The sequence below is a fragment of the Cygnus olor genome, chromosome 10 (genome assembly GCF_009769625.2).
Source record: "Cygnus olor isolate bCygOlo1 chromosome 10, bCygOlo1.pri.v2, whole genome shotgun sequence".
Lineage (NCBI taxonomy): Eukaryota > Metazoa > Chordata > Aves > Anseriformes > Anatidae > Cygnus > Cygnus olor.
In genome coordinates this window covers 12,806,156-12,819,542 of record NC_049178.1, presented here as the reverse complement: position 1 = coordinate 12,819,542, position 13,387 = coordinate 12,806,156, and the positions used below count along the sequence as shown (strand labels likewise).

Genomic DNA, 13,387 nt, shown 5'->3' with positions numbered 1-13,387 from the left:
CCCCGCGTTTTCATCCTGCTTACTTGGGGGACAGCCCCGGAGAAAGGCTGCCCAAAAGCGGGGAAAAACCGGTGACGCCCAGGTGGCGCGGGACATAAAGAGGGCAGGCGGTGTCCCTCGCTCCGCTCCCTCGGCCGTGCAGGCAGAGAGGCGGCTGCTGCGGTGCAGTGGCGGCTCCCGTCGGCCCACCTGCACTGAGTCACTTGGCAGAGGAGGAAACCGCTGACGGCACAGGGGGACGGGGATGCGGTTGCTTTCCCCGCGCTGCAGTGGCTGAGATATGTGGGGCACAGCTGGCCCCGCCACCACGGCCCACGCCTGGCCCCACGGCCACCCCGTCTGTAGGGTGAGGCCGGCCACCCCCTGGGCCCTGCTGCTGCCCGGCTCCCCCCGTGCGGCCTCCCCAGCACTAATCCCCGGATTAGCCGCCCGCCCTGCTGCCTTTGTGGGGCCAGGCGTGCCGGCATTGCCCAAATTCCCCAGCCCTGCGCTCAGCGGGCTGCTGCAGCCCCGGTGCTGCAGGGAGGGGGATGAGGGCCCCAAAATGCCCCGTGCACCCATGGCAAGCCCAGCAGAAGCGCAGTGCCCCAGGCTGGGCTGCAGCAGGGACTGGGGCTGGGGGCACATGGGCACGGGTGTGTGCCAGGGGACCTGGGGTGCGCTGCATCCCCGCGGTGCCGGGGCTTGCCGAGGGCACATCGCGGTGTGGCGCAGAGCCCTGAGCCGCTGCCACTTTGCCGCGCTGCGGCCGTGCCAAGGTGCTGGCCGAGGCCCTGGCAGGGCCCGCAGCTCTCCAATTAGCTAATTAGCCAATCACCCTGGCAGGGCCCCTCAGCAGGTGAGGGGCAGGGGGTGTCAGCGCCACCCGCGCACCTTTTGGGGTCACGGTGCCCACAGCCTGGCCCCACGGTGCTGGGGACCCGGGCGCCCTAAGGAGGCGATGCTCCAGGGGGACCTCCCCGGGACTCGTGCCCCCTCGCCGTGCCGAGCCGTGCCGAGCCGTGCCGAGCCGTGCCGTGCCGAGCCGTGCCGTGCCGCCCCGCGCCGCCGCGCCGCCGCCCCTCCCGGTGCCGGGCGGGCTCCCGGCGCGGGTGCCCGCGGCTCGGAGCGGCGCGTGACCGGCCGCCGCCGCCGCCCGCTCCGCCGCAGAGCCCGGCCCGCACCGGCACCGGCACCGGCACCGGCACCGGCACCGGCACCGGCAGGTCAGCGGGGGGGCTGCGGCGGGCCGCTGCCGGTACCGGCACCGGGGCCTCCCGGGCTGCTGCGGGCGGCGGGAGGGGGCTGACCCGCACCGCGGCCCGGGCACCGAGCACCGAGCACCGAGCACCGAGCACCGGGCAGCGGGGCCGGCCCGGCGCGCTCCGGATTCCTCGGGATGCGGCGGCCGCGCCGGTGCCGGTTTGGTCCCGCCCCGCCGCACCGGGCGGCCCCGGGCCGGGCTGAGCCGTGTGGCGGGGGCGCGCCGGGCCGGGCCGGGCATCCCCGGGGGGAGGCAGCCGGGGACGCGCCAAGGTGAACGGTGCGCGCCCGAGCGGGGCCGCCGGCACCGGGCACACCGGGCACACCGGGCACAGGGCCACCGGGGATGCTGGGGGCGGGCGGCACAAGCACCGAGGACCGCCCGCAGCGGGGACGCTGGGAACGGGAAGATGGGGAATGGGGGTCACCGGGGATGGGGCCTGCTGGGGGGGGACACAGCTGGGAACAGGGCCCCGGGAATGGTGGGGGGGGTCCTGCCCCATCCCCAAGCAGCGGGGTCGCCGTGGGGCCCAGGCTCTGCTGGGCACGGGGGGGGGCTGCGTGTGGGTCCCCCCCATCGTGCCAGGTGCGGTGCAGCACCGTGTGCCGTGGTGCTGGGTGCCTGCACCTGGGCACGGCACCGGTGGCCTCTTGCCGTCCACCACGGGTCTCAGCTCACCGAGCCCCCTGTTCCCCCAGGGTGAAGGGCTCGCCATGGCTGCAGCGTGGCTCGTCACCTGGGGGCTGTTCCTGGCCACCGGGGTCCCCGCCGGGGCCCGGGGGACGCTGTCAGTGGAGCTGCCGTCGGACGGGACCCCCCAGCAGGGCAGGGTCCCCCTGCATGCCCTGTCCTGGGGACACCAGCAGCCGGTCCCGTCCCCTGCCTGGGACGCCTCGGGGGAGTTGAGCGGTGCCGGGACCCCCGACAGCGAACACTGGGGGGGCGGCAGCCCCGTGCGCTGGTCCCCGCTGCCACAGCCGGGGGCTGTCACCGGGGCACCCCGGGGGACAGGGATGAGCCTGGCAGGCAGCGCAGCCCCGGCCGTGGTGGAGGAGCCCTTCATCGCCTGGCGAGGAGGGGAGGCCGAAGGCCAGGACAGCCCCTGGGGGGGGACATGGCTGCCCCATGGCTCTGCACTGGGGACGCCGGCCCCCAGGGTGCCCACGGACACGGGGCCAGGCTCCCCGGGGCCACCCTGGGCTGGGCAGGGAACGTCCCCATCCGGGCACAGTGCCACCATGCCAGCCAGGACCCCTGGCCCCCGGCCGACCGTGTCCACCATCGCCCTGACCCCCGAGCCGTCAGGGGGGACCGGGACGGGGACAGCAGAGGCGCACACACGGGGACAGCCAGTGGCCCCGGGCCCCGCTGGAGAAGTGCAGGAGCTGCGGGGCCCCCCCAGCACTGCCCCTGTCCCCCAGCCTGCAGGCACGGGGCCAGCACAGGGTCCCCACACCAGCCCTGGCTCCGTGCAGCCACCGGGCAGGCAAGGGGATGCAGGAAGCCCCCCCAGCCCCTCCCTGGCTCTGCCCAGCTCTGTCCCACTGCTGCTGGCAGAGCCGGGGGGCCGGGGGGCCCCATCCTGGGGGCTGGCGCCCGAGGTGGCCCAGGAGGGCAGGGCTGAGACGTGGACCTGGGCGCTGCCTGCCCACCAGAGGAGCACGCGCAGGGCCCCGCTCAGCAACGCCACCGCCGGGGACACGGCATCCGCCAGGCCAACGGGGCTGCAGGGACCCCAGCCCACCCCAGGGGCTGCCCTCGGCACCAGCCCCACACCGCCGCCCGTCTCCAGCACGCCCCCCCCCGGGCACTCCCTATGCAGGTAGGAGCTGGCACAACGTGGGGACCACCCCCCTGTGGTGACCGAGCCCCCGCGGGTGCCAGCTCTCCCCTCCCTTGCAGGGCTGCTCCCTGAGCAGGACGTGGGCTCCCCGCAGCGGGTTCGGGGCGCCGTGGGTCCCGGGAGCATCCCAAATGCCACCGTGCCTGCCCCACAGCCGACAACCCATCCCGTGGCAGGGACATCCCCCGGGACCAGGCGCTCAGGTGAGGCGGGGATGCGGGTGAGCCCTCTCCCAGCCTGGGGCTGGGGTTTGGGGGGGGGGGCAGCAGCTATCTTGGGCCACCCGGCTGGGACGCGGTGCCACCTTCAATCAGGATTGTGCCCGGCGATGGCCCTAATCTACTGCCCGCAGGGATTAATGCTGAGAGCTGGCAGGGCTGGGGCTTCCCTGGGGGGTCAGGGACGTGACCATGGCCCACGTGTGTGGGGCACCCCGCTGACAAACCGCCTCCTCCCCTCCCGCAGACGCCTTGGGGACGCAGCCCCCCGCCGCCAGCACCACCGCGTCCCCCTCGGCCACGTGGCGGCGGGGAGTGGTCTGGGTGACGACGCAGCGCGCCCCGTGGCGTCCCCCGCCACCGGAGCCGGAGCCAGAACCGGAGCCCAGCCACCCGTCACCGGGTGCCAGCGCCTGCCCGGGGTCCTCGTGCGCCGACGGGGGCTCCAACACGACGGCGCTGCGCTGGGCCGAGCTGCGCCGCCCGCTGCGCCTGGCCTGGGCCGCCCACGCCTACGCGGTGGCCGCGCTCTGCCTGCTGCTGGGGCTGGGCTGCCTGGCGGGGCTGGGGGCGGCCGCGGCGCTGCGCCCACCCCACCTGCCCCTGCTGCTGGGCGCCCAGGGACTGCTGCTGGCCGCCAGCCTCCTGCGGGCCACCCTGCTGCTGGTGGACCCCTACGGGGCGCGAGGCCGCCTGCCGCCCCGCGCCCTGCTGCTGCTCTGCACGGCCCCCTTCCCGCTGCTGCTGGCGGCCTTCGCCCTGCTGCTGCGCCGCCTGCAGCGCCTGGCACAGCTCCGGCTGCTGCCCAGCCCCCTGGGGGGGCTGCCGGCGCTGGGGGCCGCGGCCGCCCTGCAGAGCGGGGCGCCGGCTGCCGCCGACCTGCTGTGGCCGCGCTTGGGCCTGGCCGCCGGGCTGGCGCTGCACGGGCTGGGCTGCGCGGCCGGGGCGCTGCTGCTGCTGCTGGGGGGGTTACGGGGGGGCTGGCGGGCGCTGCGGGCCTCCCGCCGCGAGGGGCCGGGGTTACGGCGAGGGGCGCGGGCGCTGCTGGCGGCGGGGGCGCTGGGGCTGCCCTGCTGCGGGCTGCAGGTGTACAGCGCCCTGTGGCTGCGCGGCGGCCTGGGGCCCCCCGGGCGCTGCGGCTGGCCCTGCTGGGCGGCGCAGTGCTGGATGCGGGCCGGGGAGCTGGGTGCCGGGTTGGCCTTGCTGGCGGGCGCCGCCGAGCCCCTGTGGGGCGGCCGGCACGGCGGCGACGCCGGGCACTCGTGCTGGGCCAAGGCGGTGCGGTATTTCTGCGCCGGGCGCAAGGCCCAGGCCCCCGAGTACCCCAACAACTGCTACGACCGCGCCGAGCGGGCGCCCACCGGCGACATCTCCAAGAGCCTCATCCGCAACCCGGCCGAGCAGCTGCCGCTGCGGGCGCTGAAGGACAGCAACGAGGCCCGGGCGGCCACGGCAGGGGGGGCAACGGGGCTCAGCCCCAAGTGTCCCAACGCGGTGGTGGCCGCCCGCGAGCGGGGCTCCTCGGCCTCCCTGGGGGACCTGGCCTTCCGCCCGCCGTCGCCCATCGACCTCCGGCGCAGCATCGACCAGGCGCTGTGCCGCCGGCACCTCCTGCGCGAGGGGCTCTTCGGGCGGCCTCGGCGCGGCTCCGGCGCCTCGCTGCACGCCGCCGCCGAGCCCCCCGGGCTGGCTCGCTGCACCTCGCTGACCGAGCTGCCGGGGCCTCGCGGGGAGTCCGTGGCCTCCGCCAGCTCGCTGGAGAGCTCCTCGCTGAAGATCAGCTGGAACCCCTGGCGCCACGGGCTGTCCTCGCCCGACAGCCTGCCCCTGGAGGAGGCGCCCAGCCGGGCCCAGCTGCTGGCCCACCAGGAGCCCCCCGCGCTCCCCCAGCCCCCCGACTCGGAGCGCGAGGCCCGGCGCAGTTTCCTGGCGCTCAGCAAGCAGGTGGACGCCCGCAGCCTCTCCAGCGACACCATCGAGCTCTGAGACGCTGCTCTGGGAGGGGGCGCGGGGCCGGGCAGAGCCGTGTCCTGTCCTCCCCCCCCCCCCCCCGCCCCACAGCCCACACCGGGGGCCCAGCGGGATGAGCCCCGCATGGGCCCGATCCTGCACCCGGTGGGAAGCGGGAGCTGTCCTCGGCTGGCTCCGTTTGTGCCAAAACAGAGAAATAAAGTTTATGTCCTGAGCAGGCGGCCCCCCCCCCCCATTGCCTTCTCTGCTTGCCCCCCCCCCCTCACAAGCAGCCGGGCCGGGTGTGCGGAGCTTTATTCCTGAGATATGGACACACGGACAGATGGGCACACCCTGACGGACAAACCACGGACAAATGCAACGGCCACGTTCATGCATCCAGCACGGCCCCCCCGCCCCGGCGCGGTGCCCTGGGAGCAGTGCGGTGCTGGGGACCGGTGCTCCCCCCGCCCCGGGGGCCCCCAGCTGCCCTCACCCTGCCTGGGGACACGGGAGCTGGGGGGGACACGGGCTCAGCCCTGGGGACATGGGGAGGGGGGCTTGGGGGCTCTGCATGGACCCAGCACTGTGGCTTGGGTGGGGGGGCCCGGCCCCCCCTGCCTCCTGTCCCTCCCCACAGCACGTCCCCATCCCCAGCACAGCAGGGCCACGGGGTGGGGGCAGAGTGCCAGCGTCTGGGGGCTCCCCGACTGCCTGGGCGAGCCCCCAGTGCTGCGGGGGGGGCCCCCACACCCCATGCCGCAGCACTGGGCCCCCCCCCAGCACACGAGGGGTGGGGGGCAGCATGCTGTGCCCCCCCTGCAGGCCCCAAGCAGCACTATGCCCACGGGACCGGACCCCAGTTCTGCAGGGGACGGGGTGGGGACGGACCCTACTCTACCGGTGGGGGTGCTGGGGGGGGGGCACATGCAGGGCAGGCGCAGCCCCGAGGGCACCACCACGTGCAGGATCCGGCCTCGGCAGCCCCGCTTACGGCCGACGGAGCCGGAGCTATCTGCCCTTCATGAAGCCGTCGAGGACGCGGTCGCTGCGGTCGGAGAGCCAGTAGCCGGCCATGGCGGCCACGGCGCCGATGAAGATGGCGGTGAACACCATGTCGCCCTTGGCGGCCAGCGTGGCGAGGGCGCAGATCATCACCCCGAAAAACATCTGCTGCAGCACCACCACCTCGTCCTCCGTCACGTCGTCGAAGAAGCCCTTCTCCGGGGCGTCTGCGAAGGCAACGCCGGTGAGCGAGGGCATGGCGGGACCCCCCCACCCCCCCCACCCCACCTTTGGTGCCCCCACCACCCCACATCCCGGCTCCCAGCCGTACCGGGGGGTTTGTCCTCCACGCACTGCCCATCCCGGCGCACGTGGCCCTGGGCGCAGACGCAGCGGTAGCCGCCCTCCGTGTTCTCGCACACCTCCTGCACCCCGCTGCAGACGGGCTCCTCGGCGCCGGCGCACTCGTCCACGTCTGCGGGGAGGCGGGCAGGGCTCGGGCAGCGGGGAGGGGGGGGCACAGGGCCTTTCCCACCCCCCCCCCCAGCTCGCAGGGGTCACTCACCCAGGCACTTGGCTCCGTCCCGCCGGTAGCCCTTGTTGCACTTCTTGCAGCGCGACGGCCCCGCGCCCATGCAGCCGATGCAGGCGGTGGAGCAGTCTGTGGGGTGGGGGGAAGGAATTAAGGATGGCGGGGGGGAGTGACCGCCGCCCAGCTCCGGGCTGGACAAAGCCTAGAGGAGCTGGGGATGTGGGGGGGCACCCCACCACCACCCCACCTCGGCACTCGTAGGATCCCTCGGTGTTGACGCAGAACTGGTTGGCCCTGCAGTGCGCCATCTCCGTGCCGCACTCATCGATGTCTGCGGGACACAGACAGGCGACGATCCCGCAGAGCCGCCCCCCCCCCCCCCGACACCCCCACCCCCGAGAGAGCCCCCCCCCCATCCCCTTCACACCCACCGATGCAGCGGTGCTCGTGCAGCACCCAGCCCCTCTTGCAGCGCAGGCAGCTCGAGTCCTCCGGCCCCGTGCAGCGCCCGCAGGCCCGGTAGCACTCTGCCGGAGCGGGGGGCACAGCGGGGCGGTGGGCGCGGGGCCAGGGCGGGGGGGGGGACCGGGGCGGCCCAGCTCCCCGCCGGCACGGCGCCTACCGGCACACAGCAGCTGGCTCTGGTTGCGCGAGGCCTCGTAGTAGCCGTCGCCGCACTCGGCGCAGTAGGGCCCGCCGTAGCCCGGGCTGCAGACGCAGAGGCCGGTGCCCCCCCCGCGTCCCCTCGCCGTCGCAGCGCCCGTTGCCGCTGCAGGGCTGCTGCCGGCCGCCGGCGCAGGCTGCGGGGACGCAAGGGGACGGAGATGGTGGTGGTGGGGGGGCCGCAATGAGGGAGCCCCCCTTTCTTCCAGCTCCGCCTTTTCCCCCTAAATCCCCCCCCCCCCGGTGACTCACGGAGGCAGTCGGGGCCGTAGGTGCCGGGGGGGCAGCACAGCGCCAGGCGGTCCATGCACAGCCACTGGAAGAAGTCGGGGTGCTGGTGGCGCCTGGGGGGGGGGGACACACGGCGCTCAGGCCCCATGTGTCCCCCCCAAACCCCCACAGAGCCCCCCCCCCCCCAGCCGTGTCCCCCCGCTCACTCGTGGAACCACCAGCGCTCCACGTGCTCCTCGCTGCGCTCCAGCAGCTGGTGGCAGGCGAAGTCCGAGGGGGGGCACACGCTCTCCAGCACCTCCAGCAGCCGGGTCTCGCTGCGGGGATGATTTTTGGGGTGGGGGGGGTCCATATAACCCCTCTGTTGTGCCCCCCCCGAGGAGGCCCTGCCCCACGCTCACCTGTGCTTGTACTTGGCCAGCTTCTCCTCCTCCCAGGCCGTGTTGCCCCCGCCGAAGCCCTCGCGCTCCGTCCGCTCCAGCCCCTGGGCACGCGGGGGGGGGGGCGGCCGACGCACCGGTGGGACCCCGCGGCTGCCCCCCCCCCCGTGGGGATCACCCCAACCCCTGCTCCCCGGGGAGCGTCCCATGCGCAACCGATGTCAGCGCTGTCACCTCCATGTGCCACCCCTCCGCCACCCCAGGGCTTGGCCTCCTCTGACCCCCCCCCCAGGCCGTGTCACCCCCCCCCCCCCACCCCCACACCGTGTCACCCCCAGCCCCCCCGCGCTGCGGGTGTCGTCACCCCGTGCCACCCCACTCCCCCAGCGTGGGCTGTCCCCCCCCCCCGAGATGTCACCCCTCAAAGGTGTCAACCCCCCCAAAAAGTGTCACCCCCTCCAAAATTGTCACCCCTCAAGTTGTCACCCCCCCCCAAAGCTGTCAGCCCCCCAAAGGTGTCACCCGCCCAAGATGTCACCCCCTGAAATGTGCCCCCCCCAAGATGTCAGCCCCCCAAGGGTGTCACCCCCCAGAGGTGTCACCCCCAAATGTGTCACCCCCCCAAAAGTGTCCCCAAGTTGCCACCCCCCCCAAGATGTCACCCCCCCAAGTTAACCCCCAAATATGTCCCCCCCAAGATGTCACCCCCCCCAAATGTCACCTCCCCAAGATGCCCCCCCAGCTGCCACCCCCCAAAGGTGTCACCCCCCAAAAAAGTGTCACCCCCCCAAAAAATGTCACCCCCCCAAGACGTCCACCCCCCCAAGACGTCACCACCCCAAAAGTGCCCCCCCGAAGTCGCCACCCCCATAGATGTCCCCCGCAGTGTCCCCCCCCCCCCATTCCCCCCCCCCCCCCCCCCCATCTCCGCACCCTGCTGAAGCTGTCGGCGAGGCCCCTGCAGGCCCCGCAGGGCTCGGCCCCGTCCCGGTCTCGGCGCTGCTCCGGCGGCGGCTCGGTGCCCGCGGCCCCCAGCAGGACCCCCCCGAGCACCGCGACCCCCAGCAGCGCCCCCCCCAGCCGGGCCCCCCCGCGGCCCGGCGCCACCCGCCGCGGCCCCATCCCTCCAGCCCCGCCCCTCGGCGTGGGCGGCGCCCGCTGACTCAGCTCCCCCCTCCTCCGACCAATAGCCTCCCGCGGCGCGCCGCGCGTCCCGCCCCCTCCCTCCTCCCCCCCCACCAACCCGCTCCTCCCACCCCCGCCGCGCCTTAAAGGGGCCGCCGCCCTCTTTTCGCACCACGCGCTTTATTCCCCCAGCGCCCCCCGCAGCCGCCGGCGCAGCTCCGCCTCCAGGGGCCGCAGCCCCGGGCCTCGACGCCCCGCCAGGGCCCGCAGCAGGCGGCCGGCCTGGCTGGGCAGGGCGAAGGCCGGGGCCGCCCGCAGCACCGGGGGCACGGCCGCCACCGCGGCCTCCAGCCGCGCCACCACGTAGCGCCCGCCGCCGGCCGCCAGCACCGGGACGGCGCAGGACAGCGCGGCCGCGAAGGCGTCGCACGGGGACGCCGCGGGGACGGGGGCGCCTGCAGCCCCCGGGGACCCCCGGCACGGCCCCGGCCCCGGCCCCGGCCGCGGCGTCCCAGCGCCGCGCCGCCGCCTCGGCCGCCGGGGAGAGCAGGATGAGGATGGTGTCGCCGGCACGCAGCGCCCGCCGGTGCTGTGCGTGCAGCCACGGCAGCGTGCCCCACGCCGCAGCCCCGCCGCCGCCGCCCGGGGCGGCCACCACGGCCATCCCCAGCGGGCGCAGGGCTGCCGACAGCGCGCAGGCTGCACGCTCTGCCGCCGGCTCGGCTGCGTGCAGCAGGAGCATGCGGCATCCCCGGAGAGGGGCTGTGGGAGAACGTCAGTGATAACCCCACGGGGGTGCCCAAATCCCAAAGGGGGGGGGGGGGGGGGGGGGGGGGGGCCTTTCGCTCACCTTCGGAGCCGTAGCCGGCCCTCAGGGACTTCAGCCAGCCTGCGGGGAGGGGAGGCGGTGAGGTGGGGTGCTGGGCGAGCAGCCCGGGGGGCGCACAGCCCCGCCGCGCTCCCCGCTCACCTTTCAGGTCCTCCTTCTTCAGCAGGAGCAGCAGCAGGATGCAGGCGGCGCACAGCAGCACCCCCATCCAGGCCAGCGCCCAGCGGGTGCGCAGGTCTGCGGGGCGGGGGGTCAGCACCCACCGAGGGGTCCCGGCACGCCGCCCAGCACCCCTGCCCTCCCCCTTACTCACATTTGTGCATGGGACAAGCCCACAGCGCGACCCCGCTGCTGTTATCAGGGCGCCAGAGCTGCGGGGACGAGGACACGTCACTCGCCGCCCGGTCCGTGCCCCCCGGGCGCTGCGCGCCCGCTGCCCGTACCGACCTGCACGCACTGCCCCGACGCCACGTCCTCTTGCAGCTGCTGCTCCAGCAGCCCCGGGCGGCCAGATCCCTGCGAGGGGTAGGGGTTTGCCGGCTGCGTGGCAGCAGTGCCACCGCGCTGGGGACCAGGGGACGCTTACCGTGGCGGTGAAGCTGGCGAGGGGCGTGCAGCTGCCCCGCTCCAGGGCGCAGAGCGACGTGTTCCCACCAGGTTCCATCAGCAGGACGTCATCCGCGTGGCCGGGGAGCGCTCCTGGGGACAGGACACAGTGGCTGGGCGCAGGGGCTCAGCACCAGGGCCGGATCCAGTCCCTGGCACTACCTCTGCCCTCCCACCCTGTGTGCAGCAGTACTCACGGTCCCGCAGGCACTGCATCAGCCGGACCTGCCCGCTGCTCCTCACCTGCCGGAGAGAGCAGGTCAACGAGGCTGCCTGTGGGGCAGCTGTGGGGTGATTTGGGGCACGTCCTACCTGCACGCAGAGGTTGGGGTGCAGCTGCAGCGCTCGGAACTCCTGGGGTCCCTGCGGGCAGAAGGGCAGCCCCATCAGTGCCACCCACCACCCCTCCACGTGCCCCGGCCCCCCGGGGATGCTCACCTGCCCCGTGATGGGCTGCTGCAGGTCCGGCAGGGCTTGGCACGGTGTGCCGGGTGCCGGGCTCCAGCAGGGCACCAGCTCGGCCGGGAGGTCGCAGGGCGCCGAGATGGAGCAGGCAAGAGCCTGCCCCGTGTCGTGCAGCACCAGCCGGGTCTGCGCCCAGAGCCGCTTCCACGCCGCCACGTCTGCACGGGGAGAGGGGTCTGCGTGGGTGCCCCGGGGGTCTCAGTGCATCGCAGCCCCTCGGTCCCTGCATGTCCCAGTGCCCCCATGCTTGTGCCTCCCCAGGTGCGGGTACCGTGGGAGAAGGGGCACAGGGTGGCCCGCAGCGGGTCCTGGATCTCCAGCCAGACCTGGAGGGCACAAAAACAATTTAGGGTGCCTATACTGGTCACCTCATGACCCAGCCAGCTCCATTGTGTCCCTGGAGTGGGCCACACGGTGCCCACAACCCTTGGTGGCAGCCCTGCCACCTCCCGCTGTGTCCCCACGGTGCCCAGCAGGGCGCCTACCTGCAGGCAGAGGCAGGGCAGCACCTCCTCCAGCGGCAGGCTGTAGTTCATGGGCCCGCTCTGCAGCCAGGACGAGATGGGGGTCACCCCACGGCAAACCTCCCCGCGGCGGGGTGATTGCTGCTTCCCGGGGATGGAGAAACGGCAGTTGGAGCGCGGGGAGTCAGGAAGGGGCTCGCACTCACCGCCATCACCGTGTGCCCTGACCCGCCGGCGCCGTGGCTGTGGTTGTGGTAGAGCCTCAAGGTGTAGTTGAGCCCCACCGCCGCCGCCTGCACCTCCACCAGCACCGCCTTCGGCCCCAGGGAGACCTGCAGCCTGGGCACTGCGCGCGGGAGGCTCAGGGCACCCCGTGCCGGGCACCCCAACACCTCCCTGCAGCAGCCGCGGGGATGGCACGGCACCGAGGGCACGGCCGGGTGGGGCCCCCTCTGCCCAGCTCCCGGCACGGAGACGCCGGCACCTACCTTGGCACTGCGGGACGGCGGCCTGGGCGGCGGGCCACGAGCAGTCTGCGGGGACAGGGGTGTCAGCAGGCATTGGGGGGGCACAGGGACGCCGTGGGAGGGCCGGGGGCTCACCTGGCACCCGCTGCTTCTGGCTCAGCCAGCGGCGGCCACGAGCGTTGGTGTAAGCCGTCACGTGGAGCTCGGAGCCCAGCGGCGCCTCGAAGCACCGGAACCTCACCGAGCCCTGGGCAGGAAAACCACCGTGCTGCGGGGACGCCAAGGCACCCGTGCCCACATCCCCACGCACCGCGGTGCCCGGGGCTGCCTGGCCCTGCACCCTACGTACCAGGCGGCGGCCGGGCAGCGCGGAGGCCAGCGGTGCCCAGACCTCCACGGCCACGCAGCGGGAGGAGGCGTACGTGTGGCCGGAGAGCAGCAGCAGCCCGGTGACGTTGTGCGGGGGCGAGGCGGCGGTGCTCAGCGACATGTCCCCGTCGCCGTCCCCATCCCGAGGGGCGCCGGGCTCCATGGCCAGGCGCAGGCGTGCCTGCAGGCAGGGCGAGCAGGCAGACGGCCCCGCGCAGCGCAGCGCCGGCTCCAGCCGCAGCCACACCAGGGGCCAGCCCGGGGCCGGGCCCCGTCGGCTCCGTCCCGCACAGCACGTCGGCGTCTGCGGGAGACGAGGGCGGCCGTGGGCGCGGGTCCCCACGGCTCAGCTGGAGGGGCCACGGCCGCTGGCACTTACCGAGGAGGCGGCAGGCGAGACCCTAGGGGGAGGCAGGCGTGAGGCCGGGGCCGGGACGCCCTGCGGCCCTGCGTGCCCGCGACGCCGACCCACCTGGGAGCAGGCCAGGGTGTCGCGGGGGGTCCCGTGCCCACCCGCCGCCACCGCCACCGCCGCCACCAGCAGCAGCCCCAGCCCCAGGGTGCGCGTGGCGGGGCCGGGGCGCTCCATGGCCCCGGCCCCCCGCCGCTCGCTCCCGTCGGCCCCGCTCCCGCTCCACGGGCCCCGCCGCCGCCGCCGCCGGCTCCTGCTTCCTGCTCCGCTCCCGGACACCCGGGTCCTAGCGCGGCGCTGGCGACCGCCCCGGGGTGGGGCCTGCCCCCGCACCGATCCCACGGGCGGGTGCCGTGGCACCGTTCCTGCGTGGACGGCACGCGGCGGTGCGGGACCCAGGCTCGCCCCACGGGGCCTATCCCTGCCCCATGGTTTTGGCACAGGGCCCATCGCTGCCCCACAGCCTGGTGCGGGGCCTACCCCTTCCCTGCTGTTCCAGCACAGGCCCAGGCTGGCCCCGCAGGCCGCGGTGGGGCTGGGGCAGGGTGCTGGCACGGGGCGGGGGACGGCAAGCTGGTGCTGCAG

General features: G+C 74.8%; 3 protein-coding genes across 3 annotated transcripts; 1 reads left to right on the top strand and 2 right to left on the bottom strand.

Moving 5' to 3' along the window:
- Positions 1 to 1,148: 1,148 nt before the first annotated feature.
- PRRT3 (proline rich transmembrane protein 3) lies at positions 1,149 to 5,495 on the top strand. Its single transcript, XM_040568570.1, has 4 exons — positions 1,149 to 1,205; positions 1,942 to 3,065; positions 3,146 to 3,289; positions 3,552 to 5,495. The coding sequence occupies exons 2-4, from the start codon at positions 2,738 to 2,740 to the stop codon at positions 5,288 to 5,290; spliced, it is 2,211 nt and encodes a 736-aa protein (XP_040424504.1). The 5' UTR covers positions 1,149 to 1,205; positions 1,942 to 2,737; the 3' UTR covers positions 5,291 to 5,495.
- Positions 5,496 to 5,552: 57 nt separating this feature from the next.
- Positions 5,553 to 9,202, bottom strand: CRELD1 (cysteine rich with EGF like domains 1). The gene is given in 11 exon segments (XM_040568565.1): positions 5,553 to 6,486; positions 6,591 to 6,734; positions 6,825 to 6,920; positions 7,039 to 7,122; positions 7,223 to 7,318; positions 7,414 to 7,525; positions 7,527 to 7,591; positions 7,707 to 7,798; positions 7,892 to 8,002; positions 8,087 to 8,169; positions 8,999 to 9,202. Coding segments are annotated over 11 exon segments (1,293 nt in total). The 5' UTR covers positions 9,188 to 9,202; the 3' UTR covers positions 5,553 to 6,265.
- Positions 9,203 to 9,353: 151 nt separating this feature from the next.
- On the bottom strand, positions 9,354 to 13,013 carry IL17RC (interleukin 17 receptor C). The gene is given in 19 exon segments (XM_040568564.1): positions 9,354 to 9,686; positions 9,688 to 9,952; positions 10,041 to 10,079; positions 10,161 to 10,256; positions 10,333 to 10,390; positions 10,467 to 10,535; positions 10,606 to 10,718; positions 10,823 to 10,868; positions 10,938 to 10,988; positions 11,064 to 11,248; positions 11,362 to 11,416; positions 11,576 to 11,635; positions 11,761 to 11,900; positions 12,043 to 12,087; positions 12,157 to 12,268; positions 12,371 to 12,640; positions 12,642 to 12,694; positions 12,770 to 12,791; positions 12,863 to 13,013. Coding segments are annotated over 19 exon segments (2,112 nt in total). The 5' UTR covers positions 12,980 to 13,013; the 3' UTR covers positions 9,354 to 9,370.
- Between the last annotated feature and the right edge of the window lie 374 nt (positions 13,014 to 13,387).